The sequence below is a fragment of the Bombus impatiens genome, unplaced genomic scaffold, assembly GCF_000188095.3.
Source record: "Bombus impatiens unplaced genomic scaffold, BIMP_2.2 scf_0131, whole genome shotgun sequence".
Taxonomy (NCBI): Eukaryota; Metazoa; Arthropoda; class Insecta; order Hymenoptera; family Apidae; genus Bombus; species Bombus impatiens.
In genome coordinates, this window is record NT_176550.1 from 3,334 (window position 1) to 27,557 (window position 24,224).

The 24,224-nt window shown below is 34.7% G+C and overlaps 4 protein-coding genes across 6 annotated transcripts in view; all 4 read left to right on the forward strand.

The window, feature by feature from the left end:
• The first annotated feature begins 459 nt into the window (after window positions 1–459).
• LOC105680285 lies at window positions 460–1,397 on the forward strand. The gene has a single exon (XM_024365199.2). It carries the CDS (start codon window positions 508–510, stop codon window positions 1,126–1,128), a length of 621 nt encoding a protein of 206 aa, XP_024220967.1. The 5' UTR covers window positions 460–507; the 3' UTR covers window positions 1,129–1,397.
• A 2,725-nt stretch (window positions 1,398–4,122) lies between these two features.
• Window positions 4,123–5,325, forward strand: LOC117151258. The gene is made up of 2 exons (XM_033318941.1): window positions 4,123–5,229; window positions 5,313–5,325. The coding sequence occupies exons 1-2, from the start codon at window positions 4,322–4,324 to the stop codon at window positions 5,323–5,325; spliced, it is 921 nt and encodes a 306-aa protein (XP_033174832.1). The 5' UTR covers window positions 4,123–4,321.
• Window positions 5,326–5,972: 647 nt separating this feature from the next.
• On the forward strand, window positions 5,973–8,412 carry LOC112212194. Its single transcript, XM_024365202.2, has 3 exons — window positions 5,973–7,024; window positions 7,313–7,399; window positions 7,773–8,412. The coding sequence occupies exons 1-3, from the start codon at window positions 5,984–5,986 to the stop codon at window positions 7,851–7,853; spliced, it is 1,209 nt and encodes a 402-aa protein (XP_024220970.1). The 5' UTR covers window positions 5,973–5,983; the 3' UTR covers window positions 7,854–8,412.
• A 3,103-nt stretch (window positions 8,413–11,515) lies between these two features.
• The window catches only part of LOC100743777, a 39,241-nt gene continuing 26,532 nt past the window's right edge, over window positions 11,516–24,224 (forward strand). For 2 of the 3 annotated variants that reach the window (XM_033318940.1, XM_003486713.4), the window contains exon 1: window positions 11,516–12,172. Coding sequence is in view for 1 of the 3 variants with exons in the window: in XM_024365195.2 (XP_024220963.1) it covers window positions 19,832–19,939 (108 nt within the window). In the remaining 2 variants the exon portion in view is untranslated. Of the gene's footprint in view, window positions 12,173–19,695; window positions 19,940–24,224 lie in introns of those variants that run through there. The other variant, XM_024365195.2, reaches the window with a different exon arrangement.

Genomic DNA, 24,224 nt, shown 5'->3' on the forward strand with positions numbered 1-24,224 from the left:
TACAAAAAATAAAGTTTCATTTATTTCATGAGGATACTAAATCGTACGTAAAAAATTACTAAAAATTGCATTGTTTTAATTCAGATCTTTAAAATGTTTAGTCGACCGCAGAAACCTGAACTAAGGACAAATAAAAAACTTAAATCATCCTCATCATGCTTCAGGAGTTACACGTCTTTAATAATTCCCAGTGCTTCCATCAATCGTTTAATGGGATTTTTACCATACAAGCTCGAATCATCGAAACTTGTATATTCGAAATCATACTTCGTTTTCTCTACAATTTCCATAATTATTTATTCGATCTGCGTAATTCTTTCTCTGCTCCAAGTCAACTTTTCTTCTATGCATCTTCCAACACTTGCAAATACGTTACATATTTCTTTCATATTTCTTTGCGGGCCTGTGATTTTCATCTCGGCTTATGCCAAAAATCAATCAATGATCGGAGCGATCGATGGCATCTCGAACGTTTCTCGTATATTGTCATCAGAAACTTGGCATAAAATGGCTACAAGAATTGTTATAAAAGATATCTTAATCCTGATACCACAAATGTGTTACATTCCAGTCATCATCTTGTACACAAATTTTATTTTTGGTTATACCTGTTGGTATACTTTTTTCGGTGTCATCGCACTGATTAGCTTGTACACGAATAACGTATACGTGCTAAATGCCTGTTTTAAATACATAAACGATTCTTTAGTGCAAGTGAAGGAAATTCTAGTCAATGATGAGCCTCATCTACTCAGAAGAGTCTATCATATGCAGAAGAATCCTATATTGTTGACGAAGTTGAGAACTCTTAAAAAGCAACATCTAGAGATGAGCGAAGTCGTTGAGCTACTGAATAACACGTGTAGCATGCAAATCGAAGCCATGTTAACAATAATGTTCATCGACATTACATTCAATATGTACAATTATTTATCCATGCACAAAGAAGTGGGCGAGCTGAAATCGCTGGCTCTTATTCTGGGCTACGCGATTTATTACACCGTACACGTAATTATAACAGTTTCGATAGTTGAAACTACCAGAAGCCAAATGACGAAAATTGGCTCCAGCGTTCATCGAATTCTTGCACATACTTTCGACGAGCAGGTGACGACGGAGGTAAGATGAGACGATTATTTTACTATCGATGATTTATGTTGGAAATATAGAAGAAATATATTGAAATTGTAATCAATGTACGTGATTCTAGTTGGAGTTGTTCTCGTTGCAAGTGCTACAAAAGGGTAACGTGTTCGTGATGAAGGCACTCATAATAGACGCAACCCTTTTGACAAAGGTAGTAGGAAATTGGATCAAAAGAGATGAAATGTTTTTATCGACACTTGTTACAGATGGCGTGCGGCATTACTACATTTTTGTTAATATTAGTGCAGTTCTGTATTAATACAATTCTTATTCGTTGAATCTTGTTGATGAGAAGTTTCAATTAGTGAAACTTCTGTATTAATGGAGAAAATGTATCTAAGAAATAATTTGCTTAGAAAAATTGGGGAAATTTGTTTATAATGGATCAATTTTTTTTTCGTAATAAAGTGGCATGTTTAATCGCGATGAAGCTCCGTATTATTTATTTACATGTTTCATTATCGAATTGCATTTTTTTGTGTTGTGATGAATAATTTACAAAATCTACAAAATTTCTCCTTCTTACAAAGCAATAGTCGTTTATGAAGGACAATATTCGATCTACATTCATTCCTAAATTCTTTCACTGACATCGAATTTCTTCGAGACTACCATTTAATGATGTCAAAAAATATGGCAGAAGTTAAAGAATTGGAGAAACGTAGAACATGGACGTTATTAAGAGCAACAGACTTTGAATTGTTTGTGTACCCTTGTTTTTGCATTTGTTGACTGCTCGGATATCTTTTTTACATGTTCGAACCTTCAGGATACCCCCTTTTGAAGGGCTGTTCCGCTTTTTCTACGTCTACGATGTTCATTTTCGTATTCTCGTTATTATTCACAATCTACGAAATAAACATTGGCACGAGAATAAACTATAGCGTACTAGACTCGATTCACGGGAACATGTACATGTTCTTAGATGGGGTCGTAATCTTGATGATGTATTTGTTAATTAGCGCTCGAATATCGTTGATCGAATATCGGTCAAAGACCAGCTCGATATTTTCGACAAAGGATTTCAGAGATTCATCTAAAGCGATTCAGGCTTAAGACATTTTATGTTTCTTATTTTTCGCCATCCATATACCAGACTGTTTTAAACACATTATTTTCCTGATTCTGCGGAATCTTATCAACATGTACATATTGATGGTCAACTCATCGATGGACACGTTCTACACTACTGCATGTGCATTTTGAAAGCTTGCTTTAATAAAATCGACGAATGTATACAATAACTGAAACAGCTTTCACTGAATGATGATATACAGATGCACACGTATATGCGTCATAGACAGCTAAGTCCATTGTTGGTGATGAAACTGAAGAATTTAGAGGAAAAACATTTGGAAATCAGTGATGGGATGGAATTGTTGAACCATACGTTTGTGAGAGTCACAGCTATCACAACGTTCACCGTGGTCACTTTCGTTATATATTTCTATATAATACATTCATAGAACGAATTTCCTGTGAATATCAAGATCTGGTACAAAGACTATGTTACGCCAGCCGCTTTCTACTCTATCAAGTTTGGGATGATGATTTGGGCGTGTGAATCGAGCGAAGAAAATGAAGACGACGCTTTAGGATGTCGCCAGTGCTACAAACGATCCATTCGTGAAACGCGAGGTAACAATTTAATTATAGTAATACTATTATTATTAAACCGCGAAAATTTAAAGGCGCAAAGATGTTCAGAATGTAGATGTGTAATGTACAGAAATATATAAACTTATCAAAATATAATTAATATAATTAATTGTATTTTTAAAAGTATGAATTTATAATCTAATTATTGCAGTCATTAAAATCCATTGCAATTGAATCGTTAAAGAATCGTTACAAGTTATTAAAAGAAAAATACGTGTTAAATATTTTCTTATTGTTACATTAACCATGAAATTGCTGGCGAGGCTTTTTTCTCTGCAATTCGTGCACAGAACAATCATATTTTCAGCGCAAACATTCGACATGAATTCATAATTTTTGACAAAGGTAAGATGGAAATCATTTCATGAAATTTCTATAATCTGTTAATTTATTAACTTTTTCGCGTTCGATACTGCGTTTACTTTAAGCATTACCTATGAAAACAGCAATTGCTTTGGGTAAATTGGTTCTGATGTTAGTACATTTTGTTTCTTTTATAAACCCATCAGAAAATAAGTATTTCTGTTAGTAATAACTGAGAAAAAGAATTTTTTTCCCTATTCCCAAGAAAATTCAATCGGGAAAGAGTTAACTTGTCCCTGAAAGTGTTAATTTAGCACTATTGTGACTCTAATGTGTATTTTTGTAAGTCATAGAAGGTATCACAATATTCATGTTGACTCTGTTTCAATTTTTATTATACTACGTTGTATGCATTCTTCATTCTCACTGAGAGCGAGATCCTTTAAGTGACGTGATTCTGTGGGACACATGTGTTCTTTATTGATTCTTTACTAGCGTTCTGAAAGGCAAACTATGATAGAGATAAGATAGAGCACTATATCTAGGAGCAACACTGAGTACAGGAAACTGATAAAATAATCGACGCATACGGCAATGACGTCAAGCAATACGTTGAATGAAGTGAGAAACATATTATAGTGTATAACTCTGACGCGAATGTTCCCACTTTCGTCGTATCTTTCGAAAATGATATATATGTTATTGTGACACAATTTGACTCAATATGTTATTATGAGTCAGTACTAATTATCATCATCTAAGTTATGCAACAACTATAGAAATTAGACAATGACCAAAATAATTTATTTGCTGCTAAATATTCTAATAAAATTTCTGTTTGAAGATATTGTTAATTTCGGTCAAGTATTTTCAATAAAACACGAAGTAAGAGGTAAAATCATTAAATAGTACATGATGAATTAATATCACCTGATCGTATCGATCAGTTTCAATTAAGATAATGTTGTTACTACTATATTGCCTGTAAGTCTTTAATATTATGAAACCCTTTTCGTTAATGGATTGCACTATTCTTTTGTTTTAGATGCTCGAATTAGATTCGCGTAGAAATGATTAAATTTCATTACTGTTCGACAAACCATAGCATACAGACTTCTTACAGTGAGGGATGTGCTTCTTCGTGTGACAGTACAAAGCACAGTCTCAAAGGTGAACTTAGCCTTCGTACAAAAAGTAAAGTTTCATTTATTTCATGAGGACTAAATCGTACGTAAAAATTACTAAAAATTACGTTGTCCTAATTCAGGTGTTTAAAATGTTTAATCTACCGCAGAAACTTGAACAAAGAACAAATCAAAAACTTAAATCATCGTCGTCATATTTCGGGAGTTACACATCTTTAATAAGTCCCAGTGCCGCCTTCAACCGTTTAATGGGATTTTTACCATACAAACTCGAATCATCGAAATTTGTATATTCGAAATCATACTTTGTTTTCTCTACAATTTCCATCATTATTTACTTGATCTTCGTAGTTCTTTCTCTGTACCAAACCAACTTTTCTTCTATGAAATTTATAGAACTTGTACATAAATTGCAATTTGCTCTGATATTTCTTTGTGGGCCTGTGATTTTCATCTCGGCTTATACCAAAAATCGATCAATGATCCGAGCGATCAATGGCATCTCGAACGTTTCTCGTATACTGTCTTCAGAAACTTGCCATAAAGTGGTTAAAAAGATTCTTATAAAAGATATCTTAATTCTGTTACCACTAATGTGCAGCATTCCATACAACTTATTCTACGTACCTTATATTTTTTGTTACACTTTTTGGTATACTTTCATCGGTACTATAGCATTAACTAGCTTGTACACGAACAACGTATACGTGCTAAATGCCTGTTTTAAATACATAAACGATTCTTTAGTGCAAGTGAAGGAAATTCTAGTCAATGATGAGCCTCATCTACTCAGAAGAGTCTATCATATGCAGAAGAATCCTATATTGTTGACGAAGTTGAGAACTCTTAAAAAGCAACATCTAGAGATGAGCGAAGTCGTTGAGCTACTGAATAACACGTGTAGCATACAGATCGAAGCCATATTAATAATAATGTTCATCTTCATTATATTCACTATGTACAATTATTTATCCATGCAAAAAGAAATGAACGAGGTGAAATTGCTGACTGTTATTCTTGGCCTCGCGATTTATTACATCGCACATGTAATTATCACAGTTTCGATCGTTGAAATTACCAGGGTTCAAATGCAGAAAACTGGCCGCAACATTCATCGAATTCTTGTACATACTTTCGACGAGCAGGTGACGACGGAGGTAAGATGAGACGATTATTTTACTATCGATGATTTATGTTGGAAATATAGAAGAAATATATTGAAATTGTAATCAATGTACGTGATTCTAGTTGGAGTTGTTCTCGTTGCAAGTGCTACAAAAGGGTAACGTGTTCGTGATGAATGGACTCGTAATAGATGCAACCCTTTTGACAAAGGTAATAAGAGATTGGAACAAAAGGAATGAAGTATTTTTATCAACACTTGTTACAGATGGCGTGCGGCATTACCACCTTTTTGTTAATATTAGTGCAGTTCTTACTCGTCGAGTCTTGTTGATGAGAAGCTTCAATTAGTAAAACTTCTGTCTTATTTCTTTCGCAATGAAGTCACATATTTAATCAAGTTAAAAGCATTTTTATTGCACGATGAAATAGCAATCCACATTATTTATTTACACACACATTTCATTATCGAACTGCATTTTTACATGCTTTGATGTGTGAGTTTCATTAGCCAAAGTGTTTCTGTCTTAAAAACGATAGTCGTTTGTGGGAAATTGTAGTCTACGTACATTCATGACCAAGTTCTTTTATTAATTTCGAATTTGTTAATGCTGTTAAAAATTACGGGTATAATCGAGGAACTAAAGAAACGTAGAACATGGAAGTTATTGAGAGCAACAGATTTCGATTCGTTGATGTATCCTTGTTTTTTCATCTTCTGGCTACTCGGATATTTTCCTTATAAGTACGAACATCAAGTATACTCACTTTCGAAGAGCCGTTTCGCTTTTTCTACGTCTATGATGTTCATTTTCGTATGTTCGTTAATGATCACAATCTATGAAATAAATATTGGCATGAAAACAAACAAGAGTATACCAGAGTCGATTCATGTGAACATGTACTTGTTCTTAGATGGATTCGTGTTCGTGGTGATGTATTTGTTAACTGATGCTCGATTATTAGTGATTCAAAATCTGTCAAGAACTAGTTGCATACTGTCTACAAAGGATTTCAAAGATTTGTCTAAAATGATTCACACGAAGGACATATTATGTCTTCTATTTCTCGGCATCCATATACCAAACTGTTTTAAACACAGTATTTTCCTGACTTTGCTGAATTTTATTGGCATGTACATAATGATGGCCAATCTTTCAATAGACATGCTCTACATAAATTGCACATGCATTTTGAAAGATTGCTTTAAGAAAATGGATGAATCTATACGACAGCTGAAGAAGCTTCCAATGAATAATGATATATGGATGCAGACGTTTGTGCATCATAGACAGCTAAGTCCATTGTTGGTGGTGGAACTGAAGAATTTGAAGGAGAAACATTTGGAAATCAGCGATGGATTGGAATTGCTGAACAATACGTTTATGATACATATTACAGTCGCAGCTATTACGACCTTCAGCGTGGTCACTTTTAATATATATTTCTATATAATTTCTTTATATAGTAAATTTCCTGCGAGCAGCAATTTCTGGTACAAACCGTATGTCACGCCAGCTGCTTTCTATTTTATCAAGTTTTGGGTGATGATTTGGGCATGTGAAACAGCGACGAATCGAGCGAGAAAAATGAAGACGACACTTTGGGATGTTTTCAGTGCTACTAACGATCCATTCGTGAAACGCGAGGTAACAATTTAACTATAGTAATACTATTATTATTAAACTGCGAAAATTCAAAGGCGCAAAGATGTTCAGAATGCAGATGTGTAATGTACAGAAATATATAAACTTATCAAAATATAATTAATAGAATATGGTCATCCTACCTCATTAATTGTATTTAAAAAGGTATAAATTCACAGTCTAATTATTGTAGTCATGGTTCGAATAAAATCGTTACGTGATCTTTGGAAAAAAATATGTATGTATGAATACGAAATACGTTCCAATATTACATTAATTATGAAATTGCAGGTGGAGCTTTTTTCTCTGCAAATAATGCACACGACAAACATATTCACAGCAAAGACATTCGATATGAATTCGTCATTTTTCGCAAAGGTAATACGAACACTATTCATGAAGTTTCTACAGTCGGTTGATTTATTAACTCTTTCGCGTTCGGTGCTGCAGTTACTTTATCCATTATCCGTTAAAACATTTGCTTTGGGTGAAACTGGTTCTGATCTTAGTACATTTTGTCCTTTTTATAAAACCATCAGAAAATGTATATTATTATTATTACTAGAAATTTCTGTCAGTAATAACGAGTGATAAAAAATAATTAGATACAAGATAATTGGTGGTAGAAGACAATCTTTCTGCGGAAACCCAAAGAAATTCTATCTTGGACGTGTCAACTCGTTCTCGAAAGAGTTAATTTGATATTGTTAAGATATTGTTAATTCTCTGACAATAATGTGCATTTTTGTAGATCGTCGGAGGTATCATAATGTACATCTTGATCCTGTTTCAATTTTTATTAAATTACGTTGTGTGCACTTTTCGTATGTAATGAAAGTTAGATCTTTGAAGTGACGTGATTCTGTAGGCGCATGTGTTCTTTATTGATTCTTTGGCTGTCTTCTGTGAGACCATACGTTGTTTCCATGCGCGGACACCTGTAATGATTCTGCATTTGCTTGGTTATTTATAAATGGTAAAGCGTGTGTATAAGTGTGATCACTAAATGACAGGATTTAAGCGAGCTCAGTAATTACAATATCGCGAAATAATCTTGCAACGCTTTCTTTTAATTTATGATAATAGGGTATTCTACTCTTATTACTGAATGGTACCGTCATATGGTAACATTGAAATTTCAATGTCTAGAGATTTGATTAAAATTTTTATAAAAGTGATTCGATAGCTTAATATTTTAGAGACTTTCCATGTTGGCCAGTTACCACAGTTAACATTTAACAAATTTTGAAAATATATTTCCTCTGGTTTAGTGTAACACAATTATGTAATATAGTTACATATCTAAATTTATGTGAAATTTTATAATTTAGTTGCGATAATTATCAAATAAGTACAAATATATTTTTAAAATACTATTGTACTATCGTGGACAAATGGCCTAAGAAATATCGGGTGAAACTTCAATGGGCCTTATTGTGCTATCGATCCTTCAGTCAAATAGTTACGCCGGAACATGGCCTACGTGATCGTTACCGGGGGGTCGTTACCTGAAGAGTTGAGTTGTGAGGAGACAAGTTATGAGTTGGGAGTCGATTTGTGATGAGTCGAGAGTTGAGTTGCCAAGTTGCTATGAGTTGTAAACTATTAGTTGTGAGTTGTGAATTAACTATTTAGTTGTCTTAGTTATAGCACATTACTGTATTTAGTTCACGTTAAATAACCATCGTTTCCTGTTTAATCCATTGTAAATAGATCTATCGATCGATTAACTTATCATATAGGATAGAAATCATTGGGAACCCCAATTTCTAATATTTCTGAATAAATAAAAAATCCTATACTATTTTCTTTTAATTTTTTGTGATCAGATTTCTCATTCAGTAATACCTAATTTAAAAAATAAGAAATTTCGTTTTACACGTTCTTCAAGTCCTTCCTTTATGTACTCTTCAAATGACATAATTTCAATTTTAAGGTGGATATATGATAGATAGATAACCCTATCGTGATAGAAGTGTCGTTATTTATTTCCAAACTCGATCTCAATGAGTCTGAAGAATGGAAACGCGGTGCGTAATCACCGTGGAGACGATAAAAATGTTCTAGGCTTATGTATTAAAACACCAACGATACCACCAGCTTAAGGGATAAATACCGCACTCAATTTAAATGTTTCTGGATTTATCTTCGTCGACGCGCTGTTGACAATGAACTGTTTAACGGCGATGATTGATATTGTTCTATAGATAAACAGGATCGCGAATACAAACCTTGTTGGTCTTTCGTTACGACGTAATTTATCGACTTTAAACTCGTTTATTATCGCAGCAATAGAATTAACAACAGTAAGTAGTTTACGATAAACGATCATATTGCTTGAGGAAATTGCGACCGTTTTTCTTTTATCTTTCGTAGCTTGTCATGGAAATAAATTACATGTAAGCTACGTATGTGTTTAGTTGTTTTTTACTTTGCACATATGGTGAAATATCTTGTTTACGTGGTTGAGGTTCATGGTAATGAACCAACAATTTTGATCATTAGAAAAATAAGGCACGAGTGTCAAGCGCGATCACTCGAAGTAGAAATGCCAGTTTCATTAGATACATTATGGGGTGGAGTCGAGTCAATCTATTCTCTTCAAGGTTAATGTTGCGGCAAGAGATAATACGCGGAGGTAGTAAGAGATACTTTCAACTAAATACTATCACGTATGATATTCATATCGTGAAATGTTCGAACGATGACAATTTCATTGATATTGTTATTCCACAGAGGAGTTTGAATATTTAGTTATATGAATTCACGCGTTTATTTCGATACATAATTCGATACGTAAAATAATATTAAATCTACCAACGATGGATATTTGTATTACTTCTTATCGTAAGATTAGAGATTTTTCTTTTGTAATATGCACACCACGATATATGGTCTCGTCACGATTCAAATATCTAGAAGTTTTCTTTGTTTTTAACGATGTAACAAATGTTTGATACATAGTAACGGAAGCTTGAAACTATGGAATTACGGTATAGTCGTACGCTTTTTTATACTGAAGGTTATTTTAAAGTAATTTTAGCGCTCATTACGAGATATAATAACAAAAAACACATGCTTTCGTACTAAAACATATTAATCATGTTGAAAAATTCAAATTTAATGGTCTTAACAGAAAATTGTTCATAAACAACTTAGTTTAATAGTCATAATAAGTCGTTAATCCTTATTTTTTTAAGATCGATATCTTAAATATTTGTTGTATTACGAGGCGCACAGGATTTCTAGCAAAGAGATAAATTATGGACCTGTATAGGAAGATTTAATACGATATTATACTTTCCAACAAATTATTAAATACTTACTCGTATTAGACACTTTTTTATCTTTTTAATGGTGAAACAGATACGTATCGTAAAAACGAAGAATTAATTTATCTCATATATTTTCAATCGGAGCAACGCTGTCTCTACCCTTTCACTCAGACCGAACAACAAAAGCTGCGTCAACAATCTGCGACGACTTTCAAATGTACCATTTCATTTCACACGTTGGAGAAGGACGAAGGAGAAGTACAAAAAAAGACTTTCTCTTCATTTATCATTTACTTTCTTCGATCAGAACGAGAAATATTGTACGAGGCAAAGCAAACATTTTTACTCATTGATAACTGTTCGATGCTCTTTGCCAATTGCTCCCTAGTAAGATGACAATTTAATTTTTCTGACGCATTAGATTGTACATGAAATGTCATTTCTTTAAATAAAAATATAGCCGAAAATAGTTTCCTTAAATCGTCATATTGTATATGCAATCAAAGTAATTTCCATATGATTCAACAACGGACTTTCCCAATGAGCTTCATTATTCTGCATTTATAAGAATTATCGTTTCTAGAATTTAAATACAGTTCCTTTTTAAAACAGTTGATTTAATATTAGTGTTAGAACATTTCCTATGTAGAATAACGCCAAATACTAAATTTAGACTTTCATTAAATTCATGGCAAATTTTCCAAATTTAAGCTTACGCAAAGAACGATACGAATATCTTGATTATCGATTGTTATCGATAATCGGCTGTTACCAATAACGAGCTTTTGATATTTGCGTTATAGATCTATTTAATACTCGATACATATACGCGATTAAAAACCAAATGTCTTCTTCTTTTAATATAGTCAATCGTTAACAAGAAAACAAGACAAAATCAATGGTATTGATTGAAATATAAATTTCAGAGAAATTACAGTTCGTATAAAACTCAATACCATTGTTAATAATATTTTCGAAAGTCACGTGTCACCATCGTGGTTCTTCGGGAATAAAGTTGACGAGAATGAGAAGATATCGAGCAAGGGCGGCGCGTCTCCGCGGAGTTGAACCCCTGTTAAGCCAATCAGACTTTTAATCGGTGCAGCTACTTTGTTTTGTCTAATTCTGGCGGTAAACAGGCGGCCGATTTGTCGTGTAGACGATCACGCGACTGCGCGAGACATCGCGCGCTCCCAGATGCCGTAGCGTTGTTAGTTATTACTATGTGACCGATACGCAGTTGTTCAGTGTTGCGCCAACAGCCGCGCGGTAAGTGTGCGTGTAAGGTGTTGTTGGTCTGATCGATATATCGAGTCTTGTTCTTTCTATCAGTTAACCGGGCAAGTGACAAGTTCGACGCGTTTCGACAAAAACTTCGTTGTTATATATGGAATTACGCGTTTTAAGGGTTGCTCCCCGACGATCGAGTTCTTTCGTGTGTATCGTAATTTCTCGAGGAAAAAATTTGAATGGAATTTGGATGGAAGGACATCGGTCGAAGACGATAGAGAGCGAGGAGAGTTTTATGTAATAAGTGTTGGACTAGAAAAAAATAGTGACCGGCATCGAACGCTAGAGCGATTAGATAAAACACAAGCAGAAAAGCTGCAACACGGTGGTGTATAAAATTCCATAGGACACTGACAGTTGGAAATTCGACGTTTCATTGATACGTGATACGTTATACGTTTGACGATGCGTTCTGTTTGCACGCTGCGAATAAAGCTATAGGTGTATACGACTATATGTATATAGCGGTATTCCGCGCGCCTTTATACGGTACGATGTGTTCTTAGCTGCTTGATGGGTTTCCTCGGGCGAGAATAAGTCGAGGACGAGCGAAGGAATTATACTAGCTTCGTTTCTACGTGATGAAGTAAGTAGCACACATTTTACGATTTGATTCGCTTAACGTGCAATGGCGTTTAACGCGTGATCGTACACGGGAAAATATCGGCGCCATAGACAAGTTTCATATGGAAACGGAATACGCGACAATAGATTTCAGCGAATAAAAAACGACTTTGTATTTATAGAACGACACTTTGGACTCGCTGTTCGAACTGGGAAGAGTTAACGAGAATTTATGGCCCTCGAAGATTAGACTACTAGACAGACAGACAGACTGTGCTTAGTTATCAAACGATACTCTTCGTTCAGTTTCATCCACGTTTGACGTACGTTCTAGTTACGCAAAGAATACATGTCGTAGTAATTGCATCCGTTCTCCTATGCATCTGTTGATTCATAAACAGAGCAAGTTCAGGTCCGGTAGATTGCAAAACAATACGTTATCGAGTCATAAATTGCCCTCGTTTCGCAGATGATCGATAAGATTTCGCATCAACAACGCCGATTAACAATGCATGGCGGCTTATTTGTTCCATGGTTCAGACAAAAATGTTTTCCAAGTTAGTCTGTGTGTCGTCTGTATCTCGAGAGTAAATATTTTCGTTCGATAGCCGTTACGCGTAGTATTCACGGAATATATCAACGTTCCCAACCGTTCCTTCCTTTCCTCGTTGCCCTACCTGTACATACATTCGATAGAACTCCAGCTTTGTTCAGATTAGTTACGTTACCTGAATCCAATTAATTTGGAATTTTTTCTTACCAACGTGAACTTGATACTATTCACCGCTCTTAATTATTACAAATTCCGACGTGAAGTCTTTATGAGTCACGTCACTCAACAACGAGCAATTTGAAATACTTTGTTTATATGAATCTGTTGTTGTACTTGAAATATGTTTTCAAGTTGCAAACAAAATCGAGCTTCTTTCAATTATTTCTTAAATTGAAAGAGACAATGATTGATAAGCAATGTAACGTTATCTCCAGTTCTTTATTTGTTGATTCTTCTAAATTATCAATTATACCTCACACAATATTTTGCTAGGTTTCTAATTAACGTAATAATTAAGTTGCGAATACTTTTGCAAATTTTTATGAAGATAGAACAGTAAATGGAACATAGGTAGAAAATTTGTTTACTTACTAAACATTATAAGAGGTATTGTAGTTTAGATATTTTACACATTTTCCTATCTTTAAATTTTCCATAAATGCATAAAAATCCGTGAACTAATAAATATAAAATTTCACGCATTTATCTTCGATGTGATTTTGCATCCACTTGAATTCGATAAAGTTAAATTTGAAATTGAAATACTCGAGTACAAGCAAATTAAATAATCTGAACAAAGCTTAAGCCGAATTCTCATCTAAATTCATATCGTCTATGAGAAAAACACAATGAAGTTTCCGTTTCTCACGAAACCATGCGTGGAAAAAGAACAAGGAAAAAGAACGTGAGAACTTTGGAATGTCAAATAACCAACTAACCGAAGAGGAAGGAGAAAAGAGGAAAGAACTATGGCGTAGAGCGTGGAAGATCGTTTCACGGTAACACTTTCACATGGCGTTCGCTGACCACGACTAACCGTAAAAATAATCCGGATTCGAATCGTTGGTTCACGATTTCCTGGCGGGGAATGCGGTCTCGCCGTGTTGTGAATAAAATTCAATACTCTCTTCGTCTGAAAATCACTTACTTTTTCTTGCCTTCTATTATGGCCTTGCCACGACTATGTACCCTCTCTCTTTCCTACATTTCTTGGCCGTCTCTCCGGCTAGAATCGGCCGACCTTGCCTACGATAGTCATTGTCACGGTGTTCTATTAGATGCGAGAAAACTTTTGCAACAGTGCGGTGAATGATTTGCAAAAAACTTGTTTACTCGTGGCAGGCAGACACATAGTTCGCCGTGTCCCCGCGATTCTAGCGGGTCAAAAGTCGAAGGCAGCACGTGCAAGTCCAATTAGTACGTCTACCGTACGGTTCTTAAATCCATCAAGTTCAAGTTCAATCTAGTAATATTATTTTGTCATCAACAGACACTTATCTATATAAACGTATACATCTGCACGTACTATTCGAATATGTTTTACACCTATCGTAATATAATTTAAAGCAATGTTTTAATAACATAACCTATACCACGTGTAAGGCTTATAATTATTATGTAACGATTAATTTTGCATCTATACTACGTGCAAACAAGAAAATATATGCTTATTAATATTTCCTATGTAGGATGGCAAAAGTTATAATTCGTCAAATTTTAAAAGTTGTATTTTCCAATAAGTAATGAAATTTTAGGATGGGCTTAATTCTTACTATATCGGAGGTTCTTCTTCCTTAGTTACAATTTTTAACGTTATTAGCAATCGACGCAATTAAATGTAAAATATAGATATATCACATACCATATTTGTGAAGCTTTGATGCATAGAAAAGTTACAGCTTATAATTGTCATGATGATTTTGATATTAATACAGCGTTGTGATTCTTTTTGTCACTTGCTTTATTAGAAGGACTTATAACGACGAATTATTTCATAAGACATATTTTCTCGATTACTATCTATGTTCTATCGAAAAAATGTTTAAGTCATAACACAAGTTTTAAAAGCATAAGAACAGCAAGAATGTTAAACGAATACTGTTCTATCTGCCAGAGATTAGAGATCTCTTAATTTGATTGTTTATTTCTGTGCCCTCTTGACTCTGTTATTCACCTATTTGTTGATTTGTTTATTTCTAACATACTAGCGTTGAACAGGCACAGTTTATCTCCAACATAGGACTCAATATTTTATCAGAGTTTTAACCCCATAGAATCACGATCAGGCCTACTGTACGTCGTCTTATTTATTATATACTAGTGTCTCGTTAATTAACAATTGTTAACGAAACTTGCAAATTATGAATACCTATTAATAAATTTTCTTCTATAACAAGTATGGTAATAAAAGCCCCATGCTACAAGAGAATTATTTAAATTACGAGTCGGGTAAAACAATTAATGTAAAGCAAAACAAATCTTTATCTATATATATATATACATGACAAAAGATTGTTCAAATCGTAAAAATGCGCCACCTAAATCTATCACTATGAATTTGTCGTTTTCGTCATAATATATACGTAATAATAATTATCGTACTGATAAAAATTAATCCAAAATGGTGTAAATTACTTGTTTCCACTCTCGAAACTATCGTCAACTATCCTATTAAAATCTTTATCACAGAAACTGAAAAATCATTTTCACTACTCGTGGATCTTGGGAAAAGTTTGCTAGTTATTGTTTTTCGTTCATTCCAGTTAACCCAATATCGCGGAAACTGGTTAGGTAAGATTTGTTCTAACGATATTTCACTCGAGTTATGTAACAAACTTCGTAATATTTACAAACGCGATTGTAAGAGTCGTGTCACGAGCGTGCTTCGTACTGTCGTGAAACGTGATCCTTGTATTTTACCATGTTTTGGATAATTTTCCTATCAAACATCGATTTTATTATTGCACAATCGAAACAAATGAAAATCCTTTCGAATCATCGACGTAAATCCTTATGGAATCATGTTCAAGTGTTTTGTTTTGATAATAATCTTTGGTAACTATGTTGTACAATGTAGTTTTGCTGGGCGTAGTATCAGCGTGTTTTCATGTTGCCGAGAGGTGTTGCAACACGGGGTACTGATTACGATATCAGCCTGTTCTTGGATCTTTGATGAATCATTTTTCAAAAGAACATAGTTTATGTTTATCCTACAACTAATACTCTTGATCGTGAAAATCATAAATTTTCCTATAGGCACCTAGTTTTCAGAAAAATTAGATATTCTTAATTCTATCGAGGAAAGGGGGATTTCCACGTTTTTTTTCCTTTTAAAATCCGTTCCACGAAAACGAATCTACATCGACTAGCGATTTCAGGGGAAGTATATACGACATTACGACGACCAAAATGACATTTCTCCCTGAATAATAAACAAGCAACTGTTTCACTTGTACAAGCTGTCTCAGAGTTTCACAGTTGAACTTTGTATCCTATGGGTATAATCAAGCAAAGAATATTATATGAACATAAATCATTTAAAGCTTTATCAATAAGCTACGATAAAGATATATGTAATAAAAAGTTATAATATAAAAATATTTACAAGACACATGATATATTATTCATGAAAGCTTTCTACGAAATTCCAAATGTTTATTTCTATAAGAAACTTGTAGTTTTCCAAGTGCAAGAAGTCATGGTCTTCGTAGTATCACACCGCGAATATAAAATCGAGTGCGTGGAATCTGCGCTATCTGAAAAAGACAAAACCGAAGTGTCTTCTCCTTTTTAGAGGCCTAATTGCTTCGTGAAAATTCTGCCCCAGTAGAAAACCGGTTGCTTTATTTATCGCCATGTTCCATCGATCGAATGGCTGTTACGTCATAATTGGATTTTCCAGGGAGCTCCTTGTTTCTACGTGCATTTACATAGATTCCTCGATCCACGACCGCCTTGTCATCTGTTATCTCGTTTGTTGCGCGATTCATGTGGCAACGAATCTTTCCATGTGCAAGAGATTCGAATATCACGCCAATTGCCGCCTGTTTAGATGCTGTAGGTCCATCATCCAGATCTATATAAAAATCATCCAGGTTCTATGTCGATAGATCGGTTATTACGTTCGACTTGGTTTCGTTCAGTGTAGGAGGTTCGTTGCTATTTTTGTAAGCGACTCGAGATGACGACTTTCTCGAACGAGTTATCCACTGTGCCCTCTTTCGCGACGTTCAGTGACTCACCAGCCGATGACGATGACGCTAACTATGACGATGCTATTTTTTGACGTGGATGCTGTTCCCAGCCAAGGAAGAGCGACAAAGAAAGAGCGATAGCTTCCGTGACCGGATGTGAATCGAGAATGTTTTACGTGATTGCTTAGAGGCGCCAAGGCAATGTACGTCTTACGATCGAATTCTAAATGGATAGGTTTTCTGAGAAACGATGAATTGATACCGTAGGTGGTTCACGAAGAGGAATTTTCTTGTTTTATGCATTCCAGTGGAATCTCATTTTCTGGAATGATATTGTGCAATATGTATTGACTTGGATAGATTTCCCCGAAACCACAAAATTATAGGGAAAAGATGAACAGCGAATCGTGATACATATTGAAATAACATCTATTTATTGGAATACGCATTTAGTTGGATTCGGAACCAGCTATATCGATTACGATAAAGTAGATTTTGATCGAGAGAGCCTTAGCGAAGAATCCTACATTGTGAGAATCGAAAATATAAAATATGAAAGTATAATTCGTAGTAAGATAAGAAATCTATTTATTTGAACGAGAGTCGCGTGACAATTAGTTCATATAATAATAGTCCGTTTCTGCTACCTGTGAATTTTTAACTCCTCGAATTCCATTGTAAAGCGATAGATTCTCTGTTAGGATTAACCGAGAAATACAAATTAAATTAAATACCTACGTATGTTGATAAAAATTAACAAATCTGCAGAAGATGGATTGGAACAACCTCGCATCGGATTTGCGAAGAGTCGCAAAAAAATAGATGACGTTCCATTGTGGAACGCGTAACTGATTACGTAAGCGGCGAATTTATTCCACGCTTTCACTGATCCGAAAACGTTTTCGAAGCCATTGAAATATAGAGGCAACGCGTTTCGAACCGCGATCGAGACTACGTTAATTCCTCGTAATGGTTGAGCAATGATAGTCGGAAAATTTATGAAGTGGCTGTTATGGTTTGCTAGTTGGCGTGCATAGATAAATAGAACATTGCCAGTATGCGTGCTTTTTATCTGGATTAGCAAAGAGAGCGGTAAGGAAAAGTGCAAGTCACTTTTTTCAGAGCGTTTCCAAGAAAACTACTTCCAGCGATCGATATGTCAAAGCTAAAAGTTTTTATTACATGTGTAAACAATCTGATAGAGCTATAAAAGAACGCGTAAAATAGACAACTGAGACACGAACGAATTGCTCTTGATAGAGAGTGGATCACGGTGGCTGACGAAACTAGTGGAAAGAGGCGCGTCATCGTCAAACGCAGTTTCTTGTTATCTGTAGGTCCAAACCACGTTATCTCTTTTCGACATTCGACCACCTTTGTAGCTCATAGTTTTACGAAATTACAAAGAAATAGTTCGATATTGAAATCCATACAGGGAAGATACGATGAGCTCATTTTTATCGATCTTCTGGCTTTTATATCATTTGCTGACTAAAAAAAAAGAATTTTAATATGAAATAGTTAAAAGAGAAAGTAATTATCTTCGAAATAAGTGGTAAATTAAAAATGTTTTGTAAGAAACGAATGTCATTAATTTAATTGTCACGTTTAACTTAATTAACAGCGATCTGCATAGCTAATGTTATTGATGTTCTTTAAATTTTCAGAACGGTGATAATAACACGTATTTAATAGTTTTTGCATGGAATTGATGGACAATATATTGAATCTAGAAACACCTCTACTATGAAACATGGAAACTGTGATCTATCATGTTATACGTGGTTCTAAATCCTGTAAAAACAAATCTTCGAATTTCTGTCTTAATGTCGTAATTTTTTTTATTAAAGACATTTGTGTATAGAATTTGTAACTCACTTGCTAACATATACATGATAGAAAAGTTAAATGTTTCATCACATCATTCGCGCAGTGCAACGTATTTCTGAATCATTGCATGCGGATGAATGATACCTGTATCACTAACACGTCCAATATTATGTTATTTCAATAAGAGATAAATTGTGCCGATCCAAATATGTTGGACGTATACGCAGTACAGATATATCTGACCTTTCGAAATACGCGTAGTCTTCCTATAAAAGCGTATTATAATTACAGAATTAACGAATTCAAGATCACTGACCTCTGATGTGTATGTAATACCAATTAATATAACCAATGGCGCAGCGGGTGCTTCTAGAATTTGTTCGATGCTTCATATTGCGCATTTACACGAAGAGGTATTTACCTCGGTGAAAACAAATCTATAAAGCTTCAATACACCGTCACTCACAATAACGTCCATAACAGTTGAGAAGTTAATATAAAAAAATGTACCAAAACAGTAGATTAGATTATAGCACGACTAGACCACGAGTCTTGCAAAAAACGGTTGGTAGTTTGCGTCATAAAAGTGTGGCGATCGTAAGTGATTTCTTTTAACCCCTAAACTCCGACACAAACATCGTGACCGATGAAGATGACGTCGTGACGTATATTAACTGGTGCTCACGTCGTTTAGAAACGACGAAAGCGCAAGCTGCGCTTCGATGGTGCAACTGTCCGAGTTGCAGGTCATAGATCCGATTTACATATACGTGTGTAACGTATGTACATACATACATATATATGTATAAATACACAGTATGTATACGTAAAACGGTTTGATTGTGGATGGTCGAAGGCGTACGTGAGACGCGTGTCAGGGACGACGCGCACGTTTCCCTTGGCTGATTACGATGCTGAAGAAGCGTACTTTTTATAGCCACGTATCGTTACTATAGTTGTTGCGGAGATTGGTTAGAGTATTCACTAACGTGATCACGCCGATGATCGTTAAATTGACACCGAGACAACCGCAATTATCGTGTCGCTTGACGATTGGTTTTGCGGTTGATTACCAAGGAACCTTACGGAACGATTCTGGGGTCTGATGTATATAAATCACGACGAATCTAGTTTGGATCAGTGTATGTCAAGAAGTTCAATAATAAAATGCAAATTTAATGGCAGGAACATAAAGGACATATGGGGTATTTATGTAAGTAGGCTAAGTTTGGGAGAGATGGATCTTTGTCTTGAAAAGATTTCTCAGATTCACGTATTTCTAAAATATCGAGTATTATTATACCTGTCAGTTTGTGGAGATCTCGTTATATAGAAATCTTAGACCGTTATTGTTTTTCGCAGAATCAAATAGAGTATCTTGAAATTCTTGCGAATAAAGTAAAGGTCGTGCAATTTGTTCTTTGTCGTAGAACAAAGTGGAGATTTCGATTATTTTCCTCGGTAAAAGATAAAGATATTGAAATTTGTTTTCATACTTCGGTTTTGTTTCTTTTGTGACGACTATAGTTTAGATTTGGCGAGGATCAACGAAGTACTTGAAATCTGTCGTTTTTCTTAGAATCTTGAATAGGAATCTTGAAGTTCTACGGTAAACATCGTATAATTTGTTCTTTTTTTCTGCAGATAAAAGTTGAAATTTCTCAGAATAATCTTGCAACGTGTTTAAAATTAAATTGCACCGTTGTTACGACGATTCTAATCTAGAATTTAAGCGGATAAACACATTAAAGAATTTATAATTCGTTGTTTTTCTCAGGACAAACTAGAGATCTTGAAACTTGCCACTTTTCTCGGAACGATCTTGCAATATTTCTGTTCAATCTTTTATTGCGTTGCATTTATAAGGATTCTAATATACAGTTTAAGTGGATAAATATGTTACAGATTTTGCAATTCGTTGTTTTTCTCGAGATGAAATAAAGATTTTCTAATTTATCGTATTCCTCGGAATACAAATGTAACAGTCTCGAATTTTGTTAAACATTTAATTGCATTCTTTCCCAATGATTCTAGTATACTGTAAGAATAGACGAACAAAATAGAAATCTTACGATTCATTGTTTTTCATGCAATTTGTTCAGAATCTAATTACGCTTTTCCCCATACTTGTACGATACATTTCATGAGTATCAAGATTTGAGTAATTTGTACTTTTCTTGACTGAAGTTGAGTACAAAATCACTGTACTACGCGTAAGTAGCTCTAATAAAGTTTATTGTTCAGGATCTAGATACGTCATTATCGATATAAACTTGATAAGTTCGTAGGAGTTCGATATACAGAGGCAGAACGAGTAGTCTCCAGACAGATATGTTTTCATTGAACGTATTTATTTTTCCACTTCGCTAAGAGATGCTTATCAAGGGCCGGAATTTGACACAGTTATAAAAGCCAAGGCTTCCGGATACAATCGGTGTCCTTTTGGAAAACATTCTGGCATTTCACCATCTACTTTTATAATTACGAGGTTATAGTCGAAGGTCGGATGATATCCTAATGAATGTCGCAGCTAGCTGCAATACTGGCAAAAACTAATCATCTCCACTTTTTGTAAATTTCTTAATATCATTATCAGTGTACATAATTAACGTTCAACTTGTTCGTTTTTGGAAACTAATTGTAAATTCTGAAATAAATAGAAATAAATAAATATTGTTTCTCACTTATATCATCACTTTTCTCTGCTTTTCAATTTCTGGAGTTCTATTCATTGAATTGCCAGTCGATCGAAGGACTCGTATCAAACTCTCGACCCTTGTCAAATTAATCAGAAGTGAACTTTACGGTATAATGGGATCGATGTTACAAAAACTGATCTACGTTTTGATTTACTGTCGAATGAAAATTAATCGGTTCTATAAAAACAGTCTTTATCATTAAGTTCATAACTTCATAATTTCCGTGACATAATTACAGATATACTTACAACGATTGTGCAATTACAATAATACGTTGAATATTTTGCTAAGTGAAGTTGAAATATGTTAACCAAAGATAAAAGATACCACGGTATTTCATTGCTTTATTGCAAAAAGATAATCATGGACAAAGGTTATTTTTGTTACGTGTCCTTCAACCGAACCTCTGAAAAATTCAACTTCATTTTTTATGAATCACACTTTTGAGTGCACTTCGAAAACTAAGCAGTTATATGTACAGAGAAAAATTATTCAGTACGTTAACCTTGATAACGTATTTCGAGCTTAGCAAAATCAGCGAAGTGTCTGTTTTAAATAATTGCCAAAAATTTCTCTTTTGACCTAAATTACAAACGAGTAGCAATGGTTCGCGTCCTTCGTTCAATTTCGACGCAAATACTCGTCTGTACGTACATTGCCGTAGCAGGAGGGCTGTCGTCGTGCTGCGTATCTTCTTCATCTATTTATCCCTCCATGGCTGTGCCACGTGCCGAGATTTCCGCATCGCGTGCCAAATATTTCTCTCGTTGGTTGCGTCACGCACGCTGTTTCAAGAGTGCACAACTGCACATGCTCATAATCGAGCACGTTAGCGTCACAACGGACGTTTACCTCACTGGTTTGTCATTCGTCGATCGAAAGCGTCGTCTTTCCTCTTGCGCGAGCTGATACACGTCGCGCGCGAGCGGAGGCCTTGTACACGTATGCACAAACTAGGTTAATGACCTCCGTCCACCTGCTCTGCAAGAACTGCATTGTCCGTACTTAGCCTTGACACCCTGACGATCGGTCAGCTCGCCTGGCACGCGTGTACACGTGGTCATCAATCCTCAACCATGCACGCGCTCTTTCCAACTATTTTTTTTTTTTTGTCACTTCAATTGTTTTCCAAGGGAATTCGAATGGATGGAATAAAATGGAGTTGAGTAGGAAGAAATAACAGGTTTATTCGAAAAATCAGAAAGTTTTTGGAACGGAGTCGTAGCGGTTGAAACGCCTTCTAGGAACGTTTTGCATAATTCAGGAGTTTAGAGGGAAGCTGGTGCGTGTGACAATACCTTTAATTTAAGAACGTTGTAGGTACAGTTTAAAAATTATCGATACTAATAAATTCTCATATGTAACTAATAAAATGAATGTTTATAGAATTATTTGAACAACAGAAATCTGGATTACCTATGATCTATAATTTGTAGTCTGTCTGTTCATTAACGGTATTCGTTGATAAATCGCAATAAGGCGCAAGGTATCCAGGTGAAGTAAATTTGTTATACAGGATATTTGAGAAACAAGTGGTTCAATTTTTGTGGGAATTTTGGTCATCGTAAGAATGGAGAATTGTTTAAAGATGCAATTGGAAGTGTTTCTTTTTGAAACTAACTAAATATTCTTGGTTTGTAGAAGAATTTAACGAGAATGTTTGCGAAGTTTGTAGTTATAAATATCGCTATTCCTATCTTTCTGATACAAATAAACAACTGTTTTATGATAATCAGCTGTAAAACCATCGTAAACAAGTATTTTTAATTAAAGTATTTTTACTAGATTCTGTCATAAACAGCTGTTAATAATCTTGAATATATATATTTCCGCATATTTCATTCTAATTGTATGTCGAATAGAATGAGTTTTGAAATTTGGCTATCTGTCTCTAAAAAAACATGTAGATACCATGTTGTCCTTCTTATCTTCCGATGCACAATATAACATGTTTACCGATTAATTAATTTGAGTAAATTAACAAAGTACCAATGATTAACAATTTTAAACTACAATTTCAGGACAGTAATAAAGTAGTAAATTCTAGGACACTTTCGAAATCTCGCTATTCGTTCAGTACATTTTCGATGTTCTGAAAGAAGACTTCCAAAGAGAAACTATTACCTTTCGTTCACCTATTTTTTAAAACTTTCTCTAGAAACGTCGTCTTTGATAAATAATTGGACAATATTTTTATCGAATGCTCATAAAAACCAACGAAGTACCAATGATTACCGGTTTCAAACTCGATTGTACTCCACCTTTCAAATTTCGCAAGTCACTTAACCATTACCCTCGAACGAGAGAAACTATAACTTTTTCACTGGTAATACCCAAGTATCGTATTATCCTAACATTTTTACCAGCAGAAACGAATAGTCAATGTCTTCTAAGTCGGATCGAAGCCACCACTTCGCAGTAGTATTTCTAATTATATTTACGCGGTTGAAATTAGCGGCTGGGTGAGTTGGCCGGATTCAAGGATACTTTTCGTAAACTACCGAAAATATCTCTACTACGCATCACCGTAACACCTATGGTGTGTAAACGATGACGCATTCTTCCTTAAACATTCAGAAATTTCAACGATTCACAATTGAAGGGTCTGTTGTTACAATAGAAACGAACGTATTTATTTATCAGTTTGCTGGCAATTGCGTAGAACGTAGGAAATTAAGCGACATACACCACGATGAATATAGTACGTTAGTATAGAGTATAGAACCACGTGATGCTGGTATGAATATAAAACTTGTTTACAACAGAGAGTTATACTCGCCGCTGCAATTCCGTGGAATC